This window comes from Copadichromis virginalis, linkage group LG13, assembly GCF_057382275.1.
Source record: "Copadichromis virginalis isolate Kocher_CV1m ecotype Utaka linkage group LG13, C_Virginalis_male_GT1.1, whole genome shotgun sequence".
Taxonomy (NCBI): domain Eukaryota; kingdom Metazoa; phylum Chordata; class Actinopteri; order Cichliformes; family Cichlidae; genus Copadichromis; species Copadichromis virginalis.
Genome location: NC_140630.1, coordinates 1,031,623 through 1,052,778, shown reverse-complemented (window position 1 = coordinate 1,052,778; position 21,156 = coordinate 1,031,623). Strand labels below are relative to the sequence as shown.

General features: G+C 44.8%; 1 protein-coding gene across 1 annotated transcript in view; it reads left to right on the top strand.

The window, feature by feature from the left end:
* pdzd8 (PDZ domain containing 8) overlaps nucleotides 1-21,156 on the top strand; it is a 47,445-nt gene that overhangs the window by 10,281 nt on the left and 16,008 nt on the right. The window contains exons 2-3 of the mRNA XM_085476789.1: nucleotides 4,532-4,657; nucleotides 7,070-7,172. Of these exons, the coding sequence (XP_085332915.1) occupies nucleotides 4,532-4,657; nucleotides 7,070-7,172 (229 nt within the window). The remainder of the gene's footprint in view (nucleotides 1-4,531; nucleotides 4,658-7,069; nucleotides 7,173-21,156) is intronic.

Here is a 21,156-nt window from a genome sequence, read left to right as displayed (position 1 = left end):
GCCCTTCCGGTTACAGATGCGCTTCCCAACCCCCTGAGCCACGGTCACCCTTTTGCAAATATGCGATGTCTTGATAAACAGCAGATATTTGAAGTTTACTCGGCTACATTCACGCCTGAAAATATCTTAAAGGTTTATTTTGTGACCCAGAGAGTAATAAAAGTTACATTAAAACTAAGTAACTGCCACCATTGTTGGAAACTGCAGTTGTCTGGGCCGCGCTATGAATTCTGGGATATGGTGGGTCACGAAGGATACGCCCAACCCATCCTTCAAATCTGGGGAAATGAAGGATGCATTTTTGTTGGCTACATTTGGAGGAGTGTACAAATCTGGACAGCCTTCATCGCTGTAATGTAATCGGCCTACAAATGCAGCCTCAGAATTTGGACACAGATGTCACTACCCGATCCGTACATGTGCAGGTCGTCTTCTTCTGTTCGTTTAATGGCAGTTTACTCCCCAGTGTACGAGGATACCGCCACCTGCTGACCGAGCGAACGAGCCCGTAAACTGAACTTGCGTCATTACAAATCCTGCTTGTGTATCCGTGTTCAGTTTGATGTGGTGATAGTCGAGCGTGTTTATGGTTGTCTGTGTGGAGAGGATTGGTTGGAATAGTGACGATGACGTCCGCTGTCACTGGCAGTTGTCAGTAAACACTTAACCTGGCGTGAATTTGTTTGTATACGGACGTATCCGTTGTTTAAATGTCGAAAAGGAGGCAGAGCTGTCGAGAAATGCTAGGAGCTAACTGGGCGCTAACTGTCGCAATGTTGGCAGAGAGGAAGTGACGAAAGATTTTCGCAGGCGTGGTTTCGCGGTGCGTTTCTCAGCATGTTTGGAGATTTGGGAAGTGAAATGTTTAGACATCTCTGTGAGGACTATGCTACTGCACTGGTGCGACCATCAGGGACTTATGGGTACGGGCACTTTGTCCCCATGAGTTTGAAGACGTTTAGTGTCAGGGTTACAGTCAGGTTAGGGTTAGGCGTTCATTTCAATGTTTAGGGAAAGCATTATGTAGATGTCCCACTAACATATGAAAACGTGTGTGGAATTAAAAGGAATTCTAATTGAACATCTAAACCTGTGACCTTAACACAGGATGGTAAAGATCACAGCCTGTGGGCCTCAGGTTAACGAACACTTGTCTCACTTTTCCGTTTGCTGATCTGACTCTGCAGAACTGTAGCAAAGTAGCTGCGTGGTAACATAACGTTGGTCTGTGTTTTCAGAGCTTCAGCCATGAATAAAATGCTTCCAGATGTATTTACAGTCACTGTGATGTGGGCGTGCCTGACAGGCTGTCTGTCCGGGGTGGGAATAAAAAGTAAAGGTACATGTTGGAAACGAAGCCAAACGTTCCTGCGGTGTTATAACCTTACTTCCAATGAAATGACTCTCATATCCTCTGTACATGACCTGCAGGTAACCAGTGGACCATTTAGGAGTGTTAAAGCTGCATGTTTCCCTGGGGCTGGAGGGAAACAGTCATGGCCAATCTGGGACTTGCATTTGTTGGGTGGATGTAAATTCTTTGCTCTTTGCTTTGTCTGTCATGTTTGGTAGTTGTGCACGCTGTTTTAGGTATGTAGCATCATTTATATGCATGTCAGCTTTATTTTGAAACTTCTGTTGCTGCCTTTCCCATCTGGTGTTTCTGTACAAGCGAGCTATGGGGTCTGGTAGTTACTGCTGATGTCCTGCTGTTGCTGGACTAACTGTAAATCTGTAGTCTTTGACTGCATCTGGTAGGGCTGTGCGACATGACCAAAATCTCCCGATATAAGACGTTTATCTTCCCATTAACGATATGAATCACAAAACGGTGCATTTTCTGTAAAGCCTGTGACTCTCGAGCGACTCGACCTGTGTGAAGTGTTTTCAGCTGGCCGTCGAGTGTTTTCACCGATGCATGAAACAATATTTTTGTCTCAACAACATTAACATGAATGCAACACATGGGAAAAAATTGCCACCATAAAATATTGATGTTTTGTTTTTAGATTAGATTACGTAGGCTCCACGGAGTCTGCCTCGTCCTTCTGGATGTTCATCCTCTACCTCTGTAGGAAGCGTGAACAAATCTGGGGTTGTAGTCGGGAATCAGATGTCTTAGCTGGTTTCTTTCCAGGTGAAGGACAGCTCCCCTCGGTGTAGTTCTTGTGTCAAAACCTGCTGTTGTCTCACTCGATAAGCTTGTTATAAAACAGGCTCCCTCAAGCTTAAAGTGATCAATGACTTTTAACAGCATCCACTCAAAATGAACTTGTACTCGTCAGTGAGCATATGTCATCAATGCTGAGCTGATGACCCAAGCATGAGACTGAACACTGTGCTTGCTGCCTCTGAAGCAGTACAGTCCTTTCAGCGCCTCTCTCTGTCCGTCGCTAGCAAAGTTGACCCAGACAGTAAAGCTAGTTTTCGGCTACGAGCCCGACAGGAACCCGGCGTGTTAGCCAGAGGTCCCTTTAGCACGGCTCGGAGCCCGGACCAGGCCGAGGTCTGAGCACAAACATGCTGAGGCTGTGTTAGTTCAGTGACACAAACACAGTGATAGCAGCAGTGCTGCCACGTGTCTGCACAGACTGATGTGTTTGTGTTCGTTCAATGAAGGGCTTCAGTTAAGATTGAGAGAATCTGCATTCACGTTTGCAGTCTCATCAGACAATATTTAAAATAAAGAAAAACACTTCATTTTTGGAAATATTTGTGGATGTTTCTTTTGTGCTACTTGGATACTTAAGCCGCCCTCCAATGAGGGCCAAGTAAGTTGAGACTGAGTCTGTTTGCTCCATCTTTTCTTTGGTGCGTTTCAGCGGACACACCAATGAGCTGGCCGTTGGTTTGCACACCAATCGATGTGGCGTTGCTATATTTGCTCTTGAGTTACTTTGTTTCTAATATGATCGTATGTAGAACCTGCGGCAGATATTTAATAGTGCATTTAAAATAAGACTCGTAGGAACACTTCTCATAACTGCAAACTCCTTTTATCCCTACGCTGCAACCTTTCACACCATTCAAGTTGTTGTGGTATGCATTTAGCTAGTGTAGTGGTTGCACTGCTCTGGAGGTGCACGTGTTAGGCTGTAGGGTTGAAATAAGTCTGCAGTTACAGTGTGGACGTAGATTTCCTGCAGAAATATCCTGCTGTATAGCCGTACTGATATGGACTGGGTAATGTGTAAGGAAGGCAAGGATGGATCTATCAAACTACAGCGGGCTGAATTCAAAGACAGCACAATAATCAGGTCAGTTCATGTTGCTGACATTTCATTGCAACAGCTCACATGACAGGCGAGTGTGGGTGCAAGTCGGCGAACCCAAAACCTTCATACTCTCGCCACATGAGGCTGGGCGTTGTCGAGCACCAGAGGAAAGGGAGAGGCCAAAATAGGTGCTGATATTTACAACCAGATGTCATTATCATTACTCGTGTTGTGTTTCTACATTTTGTTACACTTTGAAAACACAGTATCGTACAAAAATCCCTGATACATATTTATGTGTAAGCTACAGCAGGCCTACCCACCGATTGTCCACGTTGGAGTACGAGTCGAGGACAGGAAGCCTGCGGTGGTGCACATGCTGAACATCTGCTCCATTTGTCTTTGCACAGCCCCTCCCAGATGTGAACAGACTTCTAACAAGTATTACCGAGCAGCTTAGACCAACGCTGTATCATAACCGGTAGAGGTGGGAATCACCAAACATCCCACGATACGATATTATCACAATACTTAACTCACGATACGATATTATTGCAATTTTTTTAAATACTTTGCGATATTCAGATTCTGTACATAAAGGTAAACTTTATCAATATTTATTTATCTAATAACAAAGTCTCACACTCAGTCTTTCTCTCATTTCAGTTTTATTGTTGACAAACTGAACGGTTTGTATTACAGTCTAGTCCAGCTTAACTGAATGCAACCATCTGGTACAATTACAGCTATTCTGAACTATGCAATATGAAAACTATGCAGCCCCTTCAGCAACTGAAGAATTGGAAAGTAAATTAAAACAAAATATAATTTTACATTAAATAAAAAAGTTTTAAACTTAATTAAAATAAAACATGTCTTAAACTAAAATCAGTAAACTGTCATGTTTATTGCTGCCATAAAAAACAGTTAAACACATTTGGACAGCGTCAGGATTCTTGCTCAGAAAAAGGATCAACGTGCTCTGAAGTCAGAGCAAAACCTTTTTTGTAACAAAATATCGATTTCTGCCGTCCCTGCATCGATACATTATTAGCAAACAAAATATCACGATACTACACAGTATCGATTTTTTCCCCCACCCCTAATAACTGGTGTCACACTAAAATCTCGTTGTGGTCTTTCCTGTCATAACAATGTGAACGACCAGATTGAGCATTCTCTGTTCACTGAGTGGTAGCTGAAACATGCTTGGCACTACTTTAAGGTAACCCATTAAAGTTCGCGTTTAAGGAGGAGGGGAGTGTGTGTCCCCTGTCAGGAGGCAGCTAACTGAACGTATGCTGTTTTTGTTCCAGGTACAAGCCCTTCTTTCCTTTCCAAGTGCAGCCTCTGCACGGTTCAGCCTGTGATTTGGATCTGTCAGTGCACGACAGCCGGCTGGTAGAAGGACGGCTCAAAGTCAGCCTCATTGAGTGCAGCAGGTGAGACACTTCATCTCTGTTTGTAGGTTGTCACACAGCAACTTTGATCTATAGTTGTATAACTGGGTCCCTGTACAAAAGTACATTAAAATACTAAGACGTGAAATGAATCACAACAGAACTTAAATACATGTTGGTAACTTTTCAACGTGGCCATTCTTGTCATGTTAGTAACACCGGCGTGCATTAAAATCTTTAGCTGATTTTATGATTTTGATTATTAAAAAGGGGAGCAGGTGGAGCCCGAGTTTGAGTCCACCACCAGGCCGGGGTGTTCTCCCAGACGTCTCCGAAAACGTCGGAGCGCTTTTGAAAATATGTGGTGTCCTGATAAACTGAGCAGATATTTGAGGTTTACACAGCTACATTCTCCCTGAAAATATGTTAAACGTTTATTTTGTGACCCAGAAAGAATAATAAGAGTAACATTAAAACTAACTAGCTGCCGCCATTGTTGACAACTGAGCTGGGCCGCGCTATGAATTCTGGGACACAGCTGCTTCTTCTTCTTCGGGGTTTAACGGCAGCTGGCATCCTTGTACATGCAGTGCTGCCATCTTCTGTTTCAGTCCGTTATTACACTCTTAAATCCTGCTACTTACTCCTGCGTCCTTTGTGATCTTACAAAGCTTCAAATGACGCATCAACTATTAAATCAGTCGTTGACGATTTTGATAGTCGACGTAATCGTGACTAGTCGACCAATCGTGGCAGCCCTACAGTCTGGCGACCTATCCACAGCGTGACCCCATGTAAGTGGGAGAGAAGAGTTTTTTTCCAGATGACCCTACTTGCTAAGGTCACGTAGTCAAAGAGCTACATAATGTTATGCTATCGAAATAAAAACGATAGATTTAATGCTATGTTGGCCCACACCCTGCCCACTGGGAATGTGTGTACTTTAGCTTGTACATTAGTCCATGATGTTGGACAGAGGAGTCTCCTTTCAGAGACAAACACGCCCTCCTCTGTCCAAGGTTGGCACGTGTATATTGGAGCTGTTAGCCTCGGCTGGCTCTGACTGACAGCTCTGTCCTTTGTTAGCTCGTGTCGTCGATGTATGTGTGTTTCTTTCATGCTTTGTGTTTCACAGGCCACCAAATGACTGGATCTTATTACTAAATCACATTTTAAATATGTAGTGTCTCTCCCTTTCTGTACTACAAAGTGCATCTGACTGAATATCATGTGGTTAATAAGCTGTCCAGTGGAGCTAAGCATCCACTGGTTTACCATTCGTGCGTCTGTTAAGTCCAGACTGGGTCTGCAGAGGGTCTTGGGGACTTGGTTTACTGGAGCATAAGATGTGATTTTTCTGCATGCTGTGAAGCAGTCATGTGTTTGTCTTTCTCTGCTCCAACTGTTTTATTTTGTTACAGACTTTAAAGACACAAAGATTTGTATAAACGTGGGATGTAACAGTTGCTTTACAGCCACAGAGTGATACTCCTCTGGGTAGAGCAGGTACTGATGCAAAGGCTGGTGGTTCCACCCCCCAGTCTGCCTGCCAAACATTGCTGGGCAACATGTTAACCCCAGGTTGCTCTTAGTTAGGGAGTACTTAACAGCATAGAAGACAGTGACTGTGGCATGTTGCATAGAGCGCTTTGTGGGAGCGCTCCATGAGAGTGAGTCCATTTCCCATTCCCTCTGTCCTTTTCACAAAGAGGCTTACTGGCAAAGTGGGAGGAGCTGCTTGTACAGTAGGAATGTTTACAGTTTACAGTCGGTGGTGAGAAGTCAGATGATGATGATGATGATGATGACCTGTGTGTTTGCTGGTTTTGCTAAAACACACGAGTGACTGGCTCTCAAACATAAAACCACGAAACAACCATGTTCCCACTGACATGCAGGTCTGAACCTGCAAAGAAACCACTGCTTTTTTAAATGTGTCTGTTTTAAACCAGTCGAGTCACTGGCGTCCCAGAAGCCCCTGCAGCGGGGCCGGTCTGGCCCATTGGATGGCTTTGCATTGTGTTTGGCACCAGAAACCATTTAGATTCAACTTTGATTAAGATGTCAGCTTCTTCACAGGACTGCACGGCACTGATCCAGAACAGGTCCCTGTGCTGATGATAACATGCGTATGTTGCAGTAAATGTTCTCAGATGCTTCACGACTGAGTGTTTGGCTGTGACAGTAAGGCACATCACATGAGCCTTCACGTCGTCCTGCAGCTCACCTGTGCTGACCACACACTCTGACCCACAGGCAGTCCAATGGAGTGCTGGCTCAGGCGACACAGAGGATGTGTAAACGCTACACTCAGACATGTCGTGTTGTGTAGTTCCTTTACATATTTGGGCCAAACTCTGTCTTGTCCAGTATGGTGAGCTACAAACACTCAGGCCAATGGATAGATCTGACTTCACTGCTATCTCTGAATGTGTTTTTGTTGGGGCTCTTCAGACTGTTCATCCTGGGCTCCTATGACAGAGAAACCTACGTCCATTGCACCCTGGAGCTGAGCAGCCACCAGTGGAAGGAGAAGGCTCGCAGTTCCATCAAAAAGGTAAAGGAAGCTCGTTTCATAACTTTATTCTCCATGTCTGTCAGACATCGATGTTGTAATACAGGACGGTGGTATCAGCAATATATACAGTGGTCAAAGTAAGGACTGAACACAGGAGCAACTTTCTAAATATGCTGTTGATATAAAATTGTCACAGTAACAACCCACCCAGTCCACACATGAAACCACAGACGTGTAATACTGAGAAACGGCGCGGCGTCCTGTGCCTCCTCTTCACATCCCCACTTCTGATTGGTCCTGGTTATTCCCAATGACAGGACAGGTCGAGGTCATTTCTAACGCACAAAGTTACTCTGGATGGAATTTGGCCGTGTCTGGTGTCTTTCCATCAACGTTTTAGAAAATTCAGCAGTGCCTCATCCGAGCCAGGAGAGGGCGCTGCTGCACAGCTCTACATGAGCACAGAGAGCAGGCTGTATCGAGGGCGTTTTGATGAACTGTGTTGCTGTGTTGGGCCCTTCAAAGATGAGACCCAGGTTTTTGCTCACATAAGTAGTTATATTTGCATTGGTACCAATCCAGTGTGATTGCTGAGGCCGTCAGCTGAGTTTCAGAAGGACACTTTTCAATTAGACTGATGGGTAATGCACAGATTATTTAGCAGGTGCTGCTTATTGGACACCTTGTCATAGTGACAGTAATGCAGGCTCATTTTGATTCTGGCTGATGAGATTGTCCCATTGTTGACATTTTACACGGCAAAGAAAATGTTCATGTCCCCGCGGCAAACCTTTTCTAATTGCTGCAATTTAGAGATATTACAGTTATCACATCCGGCTTGTTTGACTAATGAGCATTTTTAGAGGGAAATGTCAGACTTAATTTGTGGCTCTGGCTCCAGCCTGGTGCCCGTATACTTGCCACACACTCCTGGATGACATTTGCGATGCCTCAAAAGATGATTTCTATTGTGGTGAACAGTAATTGGCCTGTACTGTTTTCTCATGTGGTGTTTAATGACTTTGGGAGAGTTGCATTGTCGTCCAGCAGGGGGCATTAAAATCTCAGCACCAAGCGTTTCTTTTATTCAGCGTTTACACGACACGATCAGAGCATCAGGTTTGTGCCGCTGAAGTTCAGCTTTTTTATTTGTCTCTCTGTGAAATCTCACATGACGTGTGTGTTCATGGTTATAAGCAGCAGTAAAAAGACTTTTACTCACCAAAGCTGGACTTAGATGGTCTGCATGGACTACACAGTGTGCCATTATTATAAGCTCGTCAGCGCCACAAACACAGTCGACAGGTTGAATGTGTACGCTCGGATACGTGAAGACGAGGCCTAGCAAACAGAAATGTGCTCCGCCTGTATCAGTGTCTGAATATCAGGGATTCAAAGACTTCACAAAGGAATGAAAACGGCTGTAAAGCTGCTCTGTAGAGGACAGTTAGATGCTGTGTTTTCCTGCTGCTGCCTTTAGGGGACGCCACAGCAGATGCTTCCGCCTCACACTAGCGCAGCATCCTATCACACGTGTGCCTTCACTGTAGCCATGAGTGTTCTGGGGTCTCCATCTATTGCTCCTGCCTGGCAGCTCCATCCAACACTCTTTGTCCAGTGTTTGTTTGCTGTCCCTCCATGAACGTGTGTTTATGGCTGCAGGAGGCTGAACTTTGTCCTGCACTCGTTTCTAATCTGCTCCTTCCTGCTCGCACCAAATCAAAGCCTTCCCGTCTTCAACTGTGCCGCCTCCAGCTCTGCCTCTCCCTACCATACATCATAGCAGGTCTCCATCTTGTAAACTGCACATTCACTCTGCTATCCTTCTGTCACAGCTAGACCCCGCGCCCGTCGAGGCCGCGCCCGTCGAGGCCGCGCCCGTCGAGGCCGCGCCCGTCGAGGCCGCGCCCGTCGAGGCCGCGCCCGTCGAGGCCGCGCCCGTCGAGGCCGCGCCCGTCGAGGCCGTGGTCTACGCTACCTGCACTCACTCCTTCACCTCTCTTGTTTTCTGCTTCAGGTGTTTGACTCGAGATATTTAAACTTCACTGGCTGTAGTTCACGTGCGTTCTGTTTCATACCTACATTCATCTTTTCTCCACACCGTGCCTCCTCTCCTGGCTCTCCTCCACCCGCTCTCTAAGCTCACTGCAGATCACGGTGTCGTCTGCAAACATCGTAGTCCACAGAGACTCCCGCGTGGCGCGCTCTGTCAGCCTGTCAATCACCATTGCAAACATAAGGGGCTCTGAGCAGACCCCTGTTGTAATGCCACCCCCCCTCGAACCCATCTGCCACTCGTACCACACACCTCACTGTCGCTGCTCTCATGTTGTCAGTGCCTCTGTCTCCCTACCATATGCCTGTCCTGCAGTAGCTTCAAACACCTCTGCTGTCCTTCGTCCTTATAACGGCCCTCACTTTACTAACGCTCTGCGTATTCTCCACATTCAGACTGGTTGAGATGGGTTCCAGTCCCACCGTGACCCGACCTGAATAAGGCTAACCGTGGATGGATGAGGGAACACTGTAATTGTCATCATACAATTGTTGTTTATAACGTTTAGAGCAATTTCACAGAAAGGTGGCACAAAGTGAAGGCGCTGTGTGACTCCAGCCTTGCTCAGTGGAAAGTGTAGATGCATGAACACACTCGACGAGCATCGCCACGAGCACAGGCCTCTCCAAGTGGACCCACTTCAAAGCGCTCGTGTCCCTTTTTTGTTAATGAACACATACAAATGCAGATTCACGGTGGCATTTGAGCCTAATTTATCAGACGTCTCCAGTCTGCATGTCCCCAGCAGGACTCTGTAGTAAGGATTAAAGGCTATACCATCTGGAAAAGGTCAAACCGCCATCTTTCTCTCCCTTTCCCTCTGTTGATTGCCAGATATGGCCGTTGCCTGTCCTGTGTTAATAGCATTTTGCCCAGTGTGAGCTGCTGCGATTCACCGCACTGTGTGTCTGCCGTCACGTAGGGGGCCTTCTCTATTCAGGCAGATCCCTGACAGTCTGTGTGACATGCTTATGTGATGCCATATCTGTTTCCTCGTCCAGACAAACAATAGAAAGTGTCCATACGTGAACGAGACGTGCTGCGTTTTAATTAGAGCTCTATTTGTTCCGTCTCCTTTTCAGTTGCAGAATACGGTTTATTCACCGTTACGATAAACTGGTGCTGATAGCTTTGACATTTGGCTCGGTGCTTCTTAGTGTTTGCTTAATGATTCGTGTTACCCAGCTCTCTGTCCACACCTGAGCGTGTCTGACATGAGTATTTAGTACAAACTGAGACTTGCTGTGCAGACGTGGTGCTGCTGGGGGTGTTGTTCTGTTTATAACCTGCTGTCACTGACGGTTAGCTTCATGCCATAAGCTGCAGACGGCTATTTTTATATTTGCTGTAAGTGAATTGGATTTAATAGGACGCCAGGATTCACAGGTTTCTCAGCATTCCTCATAAAATGGGTTTGAAATGTCTTCAGATCCCCTCGCAGCAGACGGGCTGGTTGGCGGTCTAACTGCTACGTTGTCTTTATCGTGAAATGTCGCGTTTTACAAACTGCCACTTATTGGTTATTCATCACTTAAACTAACAGCAGGGAGTGATGGCATAGAGCTTATTACAGGTAATAACTGTATAGTGTAGTATCACAAACGCACACATGTGCATGCGAAGCGTGTTCGTGCTAAAGGTGAAGGGGGATGGCAGTAGGCGGCTTCGTGTCTGTTGGGCGTGTTTGTACATCTGGCCTGCTCACCGGCCTCAGCTGATGCTTGCTGACAGCTTGACCAAAGAGACATGCGATGTGTGTATGAGCACACGTCAGGTGATCTACACGGTCGGCGGCTTTGTTGTGTGTGTGTGATGTTGTCTATGGCCGAGCTTCCTAAGTCTGAAGCAGAAACAGAAGTGAGTGCTGGCCAATGAGCCGCACGTGTGCAGGCAGCCCTGATCCAATGATTGCTCTGTAAACGAAGCGGCGAACATGATCGAGTCAGGCTTCATGTAAGAACTGTAGACACGGACCTTTATTGACCGCGTGGCTCATTATAAATGGACTGATTCTTAAATAGTGCTTTAATACAGCGTGCCTCATTCAGCCTTACATACATGAGCACTGCATAGTAGTATTAAGAAGAGGTTCGTGTGTGGATGATTAAAAACTCCATGTTTTAGCAACAGCTTTAGCTTTAAAAATCAGACTTTCTGCCTAAAGTTCAGTCTGCAGGACTCGGGTTAGTACTGGCAATATTCAGTATTGTCGTACTGAAATGAACAATACTTACATCTGTATGCCATCATATATTGCTGCAAAGCAGCAATGTATATCATTGCGTGTATATCATTCAGCACGTTGCCTTCACAGATGCTTCGTTTAGCCACTAATGCAGCCGGTCCCAGCTCCCACATCTTGAAAACATTTGAGAGCCTTGTCTGCAGCTGTCACCTGCTCCTCAAGACACAATATCTGATCCTTCTCCACTCTGTTTTACAGGCTTCTCACATTGCAGTCAATACTCGCTGTGTGAATATTGACTGCACACACACACACACACACACACACACACACACACACACACACACACACACACACACCTTTCTCACCTCCTGCACCATTAGAGTGGTTGTTTGATGTTCCAGTGTGGCTGTCTTTGTGTCTTTAATCTGCTGCAGACACCTGATGAAAGGTTGATGAGCAGTACACACACACACAGCCTACAACAATGACTCATCTAGTACTTCACTTCCTGTTCAGCATTGTTTGTGGGGTACAAATGATACGTCTGTATCAGAACATAAGAATGCAGTAACACCTTTTCAAAGGGCGATGACTTTGTCGTTCTTAACAGGATTAAGATTCAAACGTTGAACTTCAGAAAAGTAGTAGAAGTCCTGCACACACCTACTAGCCTGACGTATATGATGAGGACCTGTCTATGGTTTTGTATGTGCACTTTTTGCTACAGTAGCAATGACAGTGCAAAGAGCTGATAACTAGTTCAGCTTTTAAACTGACCTTTAAACACAAACACATTCATTTGTAAGTAAACAGAGTTCATGCAGAAGAGTTTAGTGCCAGTGAACATCAAGATCATGTGTTTGCCAGGATTGTGTCTCAGCTGCTGTGAGTGCACAACATTTATTATTATGTGGTTCACTAATAAACACAAGTCCATGTTTACTCTGCTGTTTAAGCTCCTGAGCAGGTGTGTGTGTGTGTGTGTGTGTGTGTGTGTGTGTGTGTGTGTGTGGGGCAAGGTTTTTCTGCGCAGCGTACCATAGGCACGAGAAAAGTTGTCGTACCATAGGCACGAGGAGTGTGTCTGTGTCTGTCTGTGTGTGTGTCTGTCTGTGTGTCTGTCTGTGTGTCTCTGTCTGTGTGTGTGTCTGTCTGTGTGTCTCTGTCTGTGTGTGTGTCTGTCTGTGTGTGTCTCTGTCTGTGTGTGTCTCTGTCTGTGTGTGTCTCTGTCTGTGTGTGTGTCTGTCTGTGTGTGTCTGTCTCTGTGTGTGTGTCTGTCTGTGTGTCTTCTCTCTTGTCACATAACTCTGAGCAGGCGTCTGCTCGGTGGTGTCAGCTGTTGTGCGACTTGTTGGTCCTCTTGTGCTGCTGTGATGATGAATTTAAACTGATCCTTTGGCTGGTTGATGTGCAGTAAACACATGTAAGTGCTCGTAGGATCCACTGCATGTGTCCCAGCCTGAGTATAACATTCTCCAAATGACTGTCAGGTTATTCTGCACGTGCTGTCATGTGTCTCGCTCCGATGCAGGTCTTTAAATCTGGAAACCAGACAATGTAATGATATGTTTTCTCTTCTCAAAAACGCACAAAGGCTGGAGAAGAACCAAACTGTGTGCCGTGTCTAAATGCACAGCCATTAGATATTCAAAGGGCAGCTGAGGGAGCCGTCACATCTGTCACATCTGTCACACACAGGTGATGCATTCATCAACCATTTCCACGTCTCAATGAAATGGCCAGTTCTAATTCCATTTGACAACGGCTGCATGTTGCAAAAGGCTGATTAAAGACATGAGAGATTGGGCTCACAAGCTGTTTGTTACTTATCGCTTTTCCACTGAAACATTTACCTTGCAAGAAACTCAATAGACCAGTCAATACGTGCATGACACAAAGAGCCGCAGCCATATTACAGATGTGTTGATATTACTCTTTACAATGATTTTGTTCTGATCCTAGAGGTCTTTCAATAGCAAAGAAATGAGCTGTTAGTGGTCATGACTCTTAAAATTGGCAGCCGTCACTACAGGTAATTCATGTCCTAGCAGGTGTTTCTCACCATAAACACCAAATACAGAATTTGACATGTGATAAAGATGTTGTCTGAATGAATAGTTTGGTCTCCTTTTGGATCTGAAGCTTGTAAATTGATGACGTAGGAAAAAAGGATTTATCTGTTGGGACATTTTCCCTTCCTGCCATCTAATTACATAAATGTCATAGATTTGGCTTTAAGTGGTTGGCTCACCGAGGAGAAACAGCATGTTTAAAACGACACGGCCCAAATATCAGGACACGGCTGGTTTTACCTGTGCATATGTGCATCTGCAGGTTTCTGCAAAACCTGGTGACCATTAGTTTAGACCGCCGTGTAACCTATTCCACACTTCATGTTGGTATAACTGCAAACAGTCCAGAGGGTTGATGTATGGAATCGACAAAGACATGTCAGCTGCTGTGACGTAGGCTAGTCTGTTTTTCCTCTGCTGTGTAAGTGTTATTTAGAGCGATGGTAAGTATATTTATGGTTTCTACTTCTTACCAAAAATGATATTATGTAGGGTGCATTTATGCAGCAGCCCCAGATAAAACTAACATATTTATTGTGCTCTTCCTCCCCAAATCACTGTTTGTGGCTTTAAGTAGCTGTTTTCAGAGGGCCGGCAGCGAGGGACACTAAGGATTGTTCCCTTTTTTTGCTCGTGGACAGAAAGTGAGAAAATGTGCAAATGCAAAAACATGACCAGTAAATGTTACGTGGCCAGTCGGTCAGATTGGCCCTCACAGATGCAAGGAGCAAAATGACATTTGAGCAGTCGTTTGAAGCAGACCGAGGAGAGCGGTTCAGTGGCAGCACCGAGCATCAGCGCTTAAAGGAAAGGAAGGACTGAAATGCCAGTTTGATAATGAGGGAAGTGGTGTCTTAATCCTTTCTGAGCCAGAGTAGGTTTGAATTTTGTTGTCATTTATTCAACTAGCATGATGTAGCAGTCTTGATAGATCATTATTTTTCAATGCCAGGACAAAGCCTGTGCTACAAAAAGAAACTGCGTGGGCGACCACACCACTGTTTCTCTCCATACAAGTGCAAATTAGGCAAAACACCTTTTTGTTTCCCCCTGTCTCCATAACAACTGCTTTGTTCTTTAAGCTTTTGAAACTGGCTTCCTATGAAAAAAACGGCAACTTGAAAATTCATATCGAGGCGCCCGGCACATGCATATCACTAAAGTTTACAGCGATCACATAAGACTGGAGAAAAATTAATATCTACCCAATTAGGGATGGGTATCGTTTAGGTTTTATCCGATACCGGTGCCAAATCGGTACTTTTGAAATGGTGCCGGTGCTCAAACGGTGCTCAAACCGGTGCTTAAAGAATGGAGAACACAAACTTTGTCCAAAAACCTCTCATGTTTTTTGTGAAAAGATAACAATGTTAGCCTTTTCTGCAGCTATGGGGCATATATGGTATCACTCTTGGCTGGAAGCAGTGCTTAAACAATGGAAAAAACACAAACTTTGTCCTAAACCTCTCATGTTTAACTGTTTCCCACTTTTTCTTTGGTCATTTTAGCCTTTTTGGCCAGGGTGAAGGGAGTATCTACCATCAAACAAGAAGACAGCCGCATGTAGCTATGATGGTGTTTGCTAGTTCACCTTACATGCATTAATGTAATAACGTGGTTAGCCTACTCAACGTAAATTACACACGAACAACATTAAGCTACTCACGCAGAGAAGAACGGCTGCTGCTGCATCATCATCCTCATCATTTCTGCTACACTGGCAGGGCTAGGGGCCAGGACTCTCCTCTTCGGGTTTTTGGGGATGTTGCTAACTCCGGGTCCGATAACAGGCACCACACCCGCAGTAGATGCGCTCGGTGTGAGGTCTCGCAGCAAGCTATCAAATACGGCGCATTTCTGGGCTTTTAAAAAAAACGCTATGCGTCGCCAGGTGTTTCATCAGATTTGAGGTGTTACCTCCTTTGACAGTATCACAGTATCAGCTTAAAGCACTTGTTGCTGCTGAGTTTGCATCTTTTGCTGTGAAGTACAGCCAGACTTTTGACCGCTTCGCCTTGGACATTTTTAATCTGTAGCTCTGCTCTAACAGAACGTACGTACCTGGCCCCGCCTACTATCCTCGGAAACGTAAAATGATTGGCTAGAAGTGTATCACAGCTCAGGAAAAAAAAGCACCGAAATAAAGCACCGAAATGTGCGCTGCTTTTCGGTCTGGTTACTACCGTTTATGTCAGAACCGGTGCCGTCATGGCACCGGACACCGGTACCCATCCCTATACCCAATACTCTGTCAACACCATATATGTGCAAAACAGCAGTTTATTTAGGTTGTGGGGTTGGTTGATACGCTGAGTGGACTCAGTCAATCATGAACGCATAAAAGAACCACCTTCAGCATAGAAGCTGAATCAGAATCAGGTGATACATTATTTTAACTCTGAATGCAGCTTTGTTTCCAATGCTGACCATGTGTGAGTTCAGTGTATTTAAGGATTGAAGATGAGACTTTATTGGGAAATGTGTGCGTTACCACAGCTCAGGCACAGCAGCAGAAGAATACAAAGACTATAACATGTGTACAGTGGTAGCTGAGGTTCTGTGCACATGCACACCCAGTATGTGTTCTGCACACAGGGTTGTGTAAATTTGCATAGCATACATATGTACATGCACACACGCACAATTTCACATACACCATTAACCTCCTAAGACCCGAACTCTTCCACAGCAGCATTTTTATTTCTCTTTGATCTTTGGGCTGATTGGGACCTGATGAATGTAAAAACAAAGAATTACCAGATTTTATTTATTTTTTAAACCCGATTTTTGCTTCTAAGAAAAATAAGAGCCACATATGAGGATCTTTGTTTAAAATTTCTATAGACCAGTAGCAGTATAATGTCCTCGTAAGTGGATATCAGGCCCTTTGGTCTAAATAACCCAAAATGTGATGTCCACATATGTGGACGCCAGGTCCTAGGAGGTTAAACGAAATAGTCTCACTAAATGTACATACATACAAATGCTTTGAAAAACAATCCAGTTTCATCTAAGCACCTCTTGGTGCATCAGCTAACCCTTTAAAAAAGTCCCCACGGGTTCATGTAAGGCCCTTATCTTAGAGAGAATATGTTCAGTCGTCCTTCGACTGTAACCTACCACTTGCCTGTGTGACTGTGTCTGAGAACACGTACTACAGAATATGCGTCACAGTTAAAAATCCTAATAGGTACCCACGTAAACACCTGAGCAGCTATTGGCCATGCAGCCTGGTCCTCAGCCCACTCCACCTTCGTCACCATCGGGGCTGCTAATTTGATGTGGCAGGGAATTGCTGCGTACTTGCCTCGCAGCGACTTGTACCCTATAACCATACACAAAACGATCTGACATGTGGTATTAGATTAAATTACCAAGCAGTGCACTGACAAGGAAAAGGATTTGCTCAACCCCACATCTCCATCTCGCACACACCCTCCCAGACATGCTGGAGACCAAAGAGACGTTCAGCTAGGCGACAGGAGGTGCTGCCTCAGTCTAACTTAGCCATTATGTCTGCAACCGGCTGTTTCTTCTTCTAGATCCTTATAAATATCGTCCTTCACTTTAGTGTTTGCATGACTCCATTCAGGTTTTCTGTTTTATTTTGGATTGAATTTTCAGACTTCTTTGTATATTCAAAGTGGATCAGCAAATGATTTTTAGCTTTTGAGTATCCTTATGAATTTGCACAATATAAATGACACTTAATGCAGAGGTTAAATCTCAAAGAGTCTGACAGCCCAAAGCAGCAACTCCTTGTAGGAATTTCTTCAATAGTAAAGGTCTGTGGCAGTGCTGACACTTTTTTCTTCATATTTGAAATAAAAAACAAACATTTTGATAATTCCCTTTCAAAATAAAATGGATATCTTGTTAAAGTGCATTCAACAGAATTAAAAAAGACCAATGAACCCTATCAGTGCACAAACCCACAGCACATGAATGCAACATTTACAGCTGCACGCTCAGAGCACAGCTTTGTGCTTGTAATTAGGCATGGCTTCAGTTCATATGTTGATATCTAGGCTACAGTTACCCGGACATCATTAATGCGACAACTGACAGTTTTTTGGGGGTTTTTGGTTTGTTTTGTTTTTGGTTGGTTGTGTTTTGGTTGGTTTTGGCAATCCAAAGACAGCGGTGAAGCGTGTTGTCAGTCGGTGAGCAACGAGAGCTGCTTTTCATTGAGTGAAAAGTTCGATTCACATGTGCACGCTGACCCAAACACACTGAGGATGACGACGGCTGCATTCTTAACGTTAAGACGCTGGTGTGTATGGACATCAGTCCAAAACTTTACTGGTCCGTTGGTGCGAAGATCCTGTGCCATGGCTACAAGTTCGAGGATGAACTTCCCCTCGTCAGTGGAAGAACCGCTTCCTTTGCTCTGGCCGATTAGTCCCCTTCTGCTGAAGGGGTCATTCAGCTGTTTGAGTGTGTCGCTCAGAAAGCCGACACTGGCCATGAAGCTGTTGTATGCGATTCAAGTGTGTTTCTGGTTTTTTTGCCTGCTGTTGCAGAGGAAAGTTGCGATCTCCTCTTTGAGGTCACAGAAACGCTCCAGCCTTTGGACACCACCTGACATCATTGTGCAGTAGCAGGTCACGGTGCTCAGCAGACATTTCTGAGAGCAGCATGCGGAATAAGTGGTGCTGGAGGCTCCGCCTTAACCAATCACGCTGTCCGTTTTGAGCTCTGTGCTTACTTACACAACGCCGTCTGATGGACAGTGCAGTGTAAGGTTATCAGCACCAACCACGGTGCTGCCAAACTGCTCACTTCACTGCCATGGGTGGAGCTCCATCCGTCACAAGCATACTTCATATCCAGACCTCTGTCCTCGAAAAAGCTGAAATTTTCTCAAACATTATCTCGCCAGTTGTGTGTCCCGCTAACGGCAGTAAGCCATGAAAAACACGACACAACTGTGCGTTATCAGTTGTGTCTGTGGACTCATCTACTGCTACAGACTTTACATCAGTTTTCTTCAGGTTATCTATCAGCATTTCAAACACGTCTGACGCCACAGTTTTAACCCTGTGAATATTTGAACTGTCCTTAATAGCAGACGTCACGCTCACTTATAAATCGTCATCATTTATCCCCTCATCCACCATGGCCAGCATGCAGCCTTTCACTGTTTCAGAGTCTGACAAACGCTGGATCTTCTTCGCAAACACAGCGGGACGCGCTGTCTGAGCTGCACATGACCTCGCCGTGGTAGTGCACCTCTGGTTGTAGATGCAGGGAAACTCTTTTGCAGGAAGCTGTTTGTCATTGTGGTGCCTTTGTAAGTTGTGATCTTTAGAAACCATCAGCATTGATCTGTGTGTAGTAGATGGTGCACTGTGGGTTGAATATTGCTAGGCTACTAGGTGTGTTGCGTCTGCACTATGCTGTTTCTGCCAGGGCCACAGGCAGACGTTGCTCCTGGGCCACCCTTTGAATGGGTTGCTTGTAGGGGCTTTGCTTTGCATGAACCTTTGAAATGGACTGGTTCTTATATAACGCTTTCTACTGTCAAAGCGCTTTATACAACTCGTGCATCCACGCAATTGTACCCATTCACACAAGCACTTTATCTAAGGTGCTTCTATCTAACATTCACTCGCATTCACGCTCCGATGGACGCATCGGAGAGCAACATGGGGTTAGTATCTTTCCCAAGGATATTTGGCATGTAGACTGGAGGAGCGTGGGATCGAAGATGTGAGTAGGTGATCCGCTCTACCAGCTGAGCTACGGCCTCCCTATATTTGAGGATATAGTTATTCTATAGTTTGGGCTCTCTAATTTTATCCATATAACATTTAATGAGCTAAATATAAATACTTTTGTAGGGATTTGTCTAAGCATGGAAACCTACTCTCATAGCATGTCTTCATTTTACTCTTTTGTAATTTAAAACGTAGTCTTTTATAAAAATAAAAAATCCAATTTATTTGTATGGACTCTTTGTTGCAGGAGGCCTATGATATACACCATTGTGTAATAGATGTCTTATCAAAGTGAGTGTTTTATTCATAGATCAAAGTAAGACTTGTCTGGGTTTCTGTCCTGCAGGTAAAGGAGACGACTTTAAAGCAGTGAAAGCTGCTATTTGAACATATTAACCTTTCATTTGTTCTCTGTGGCAGTGTAGATAAAAGAGGCAGGATTTCTAGAATAGATGGTGAATTGCTCCATTTACATGTATCCAGCTGAGGGTTGTGATGTTCTTTGTTTGTCTTTCCTGCTCAGAGACGAGAAACCGGGAGCTACTTGTTGTCTTAGTCGATGTTAACAAGGTTAGTTTAGACACTGCTGCTCAGCCCTCAGAGCAACTACCTCTGCACAGCAATTAAACTCTGAAATTTACAGAAGATACCTTCTATCAGAAGTCAGAGGAGAAAGCATCCATATATTACTTTTTATTGAACTTTGTTCACCCTGTAATTGTCAAGAATTTTATTGAAATCAACAATTTACATGGATGGATGCTTTATACAGAGAGCTAAGGTTACTTCAGCCCGTACACCAGCATCTCTGCCCTCAAGCGACAGGCTAATTGGCCCATTGATATATGTAATGCATTGCTTGTTTTTAAGTAGAATTTTTGCGACTTAAGCAAGTCTTGTGTTCTGGTCCAGTGACTGACTCGACCTGCCTGCTTCTATACTGAGCAGTGACTTACTGAGGGCGTCAATGTTTTCTCTTGAAAAGTAAAGACGACACAGAAACGATGACGGTGCGTCTGATGCAGTGACTCTGGCTTTCATTACTGCTCCTGTATGTTGTCAGGAAACTGGCCTGCAGACGATGACTGTGGTGTCTCCAGTCTGAGTTGCATTGTTAGGGTAGTACAGGGTTGTGTGGCTTGTACTCATTAAACGAATGAAGTAAATTTACCTGTGTGAAGTGTTTTCTGTTGGCTGTTGTATACCTGGAGCAGAGTGTTTGACCAATGCACCCAACTCTATATTTATAGAGCTGAAGTGTAACTGTGAGGCGCGGTATGAAGAAGAAAAGAAAAAAAGCAAAGCAGAAATGAAGCATCGCCAAATATGTTTCCAAACCAAGCCAAACACTAGAACATATGATGAAGCACATCCTGCATTTGGCTTCACCTGCACAAGTGCCGAGGTAGGTCTCCCCGACAGAATTAGCTTCCCCTCCATCGGGAGCAGCGCTGGGCTCTCCAAACCACGGACCAACAGGATCCCACAGTCTTGATTTTTAGTTCACAAACACTTCTTATGACTAACTACTCCTGACATTTTGGAGGTGTTAGCTCCCCATACAGTAAAGTTACTGTGGGATACAAATAATATCAGGCTGATCCTGACAGTTTGTTGTAGGGCTGGCCGATATATCGAGTTTTTAAAAATATCGATATATTTTTATACGAGATATAAGATGTGACAATATCCTTTATATCGATATAGTCTATGTTACGTTATAATTATAGTTGTGGAACCACAAGTTTGCCTCTCTTTCGTCCACTTTTGTCTTTACGCAACGTTACTCGGCCTCGCCCCTCCTTCACTGAACACAGCTCCCCCTCCTCCCCCATCGCTTCACCTGCAGGCAGCGACAAGATGGACACGGCAAATCTCCGTTAACGAGTTACTGCGCATCGCCCCATGCGTGGGGCTGGACGGCGTCAACGTGTTAACGAGCTGACCACGCTAACGAGCTGACCACGCTAACGAGCTGACCACGCTA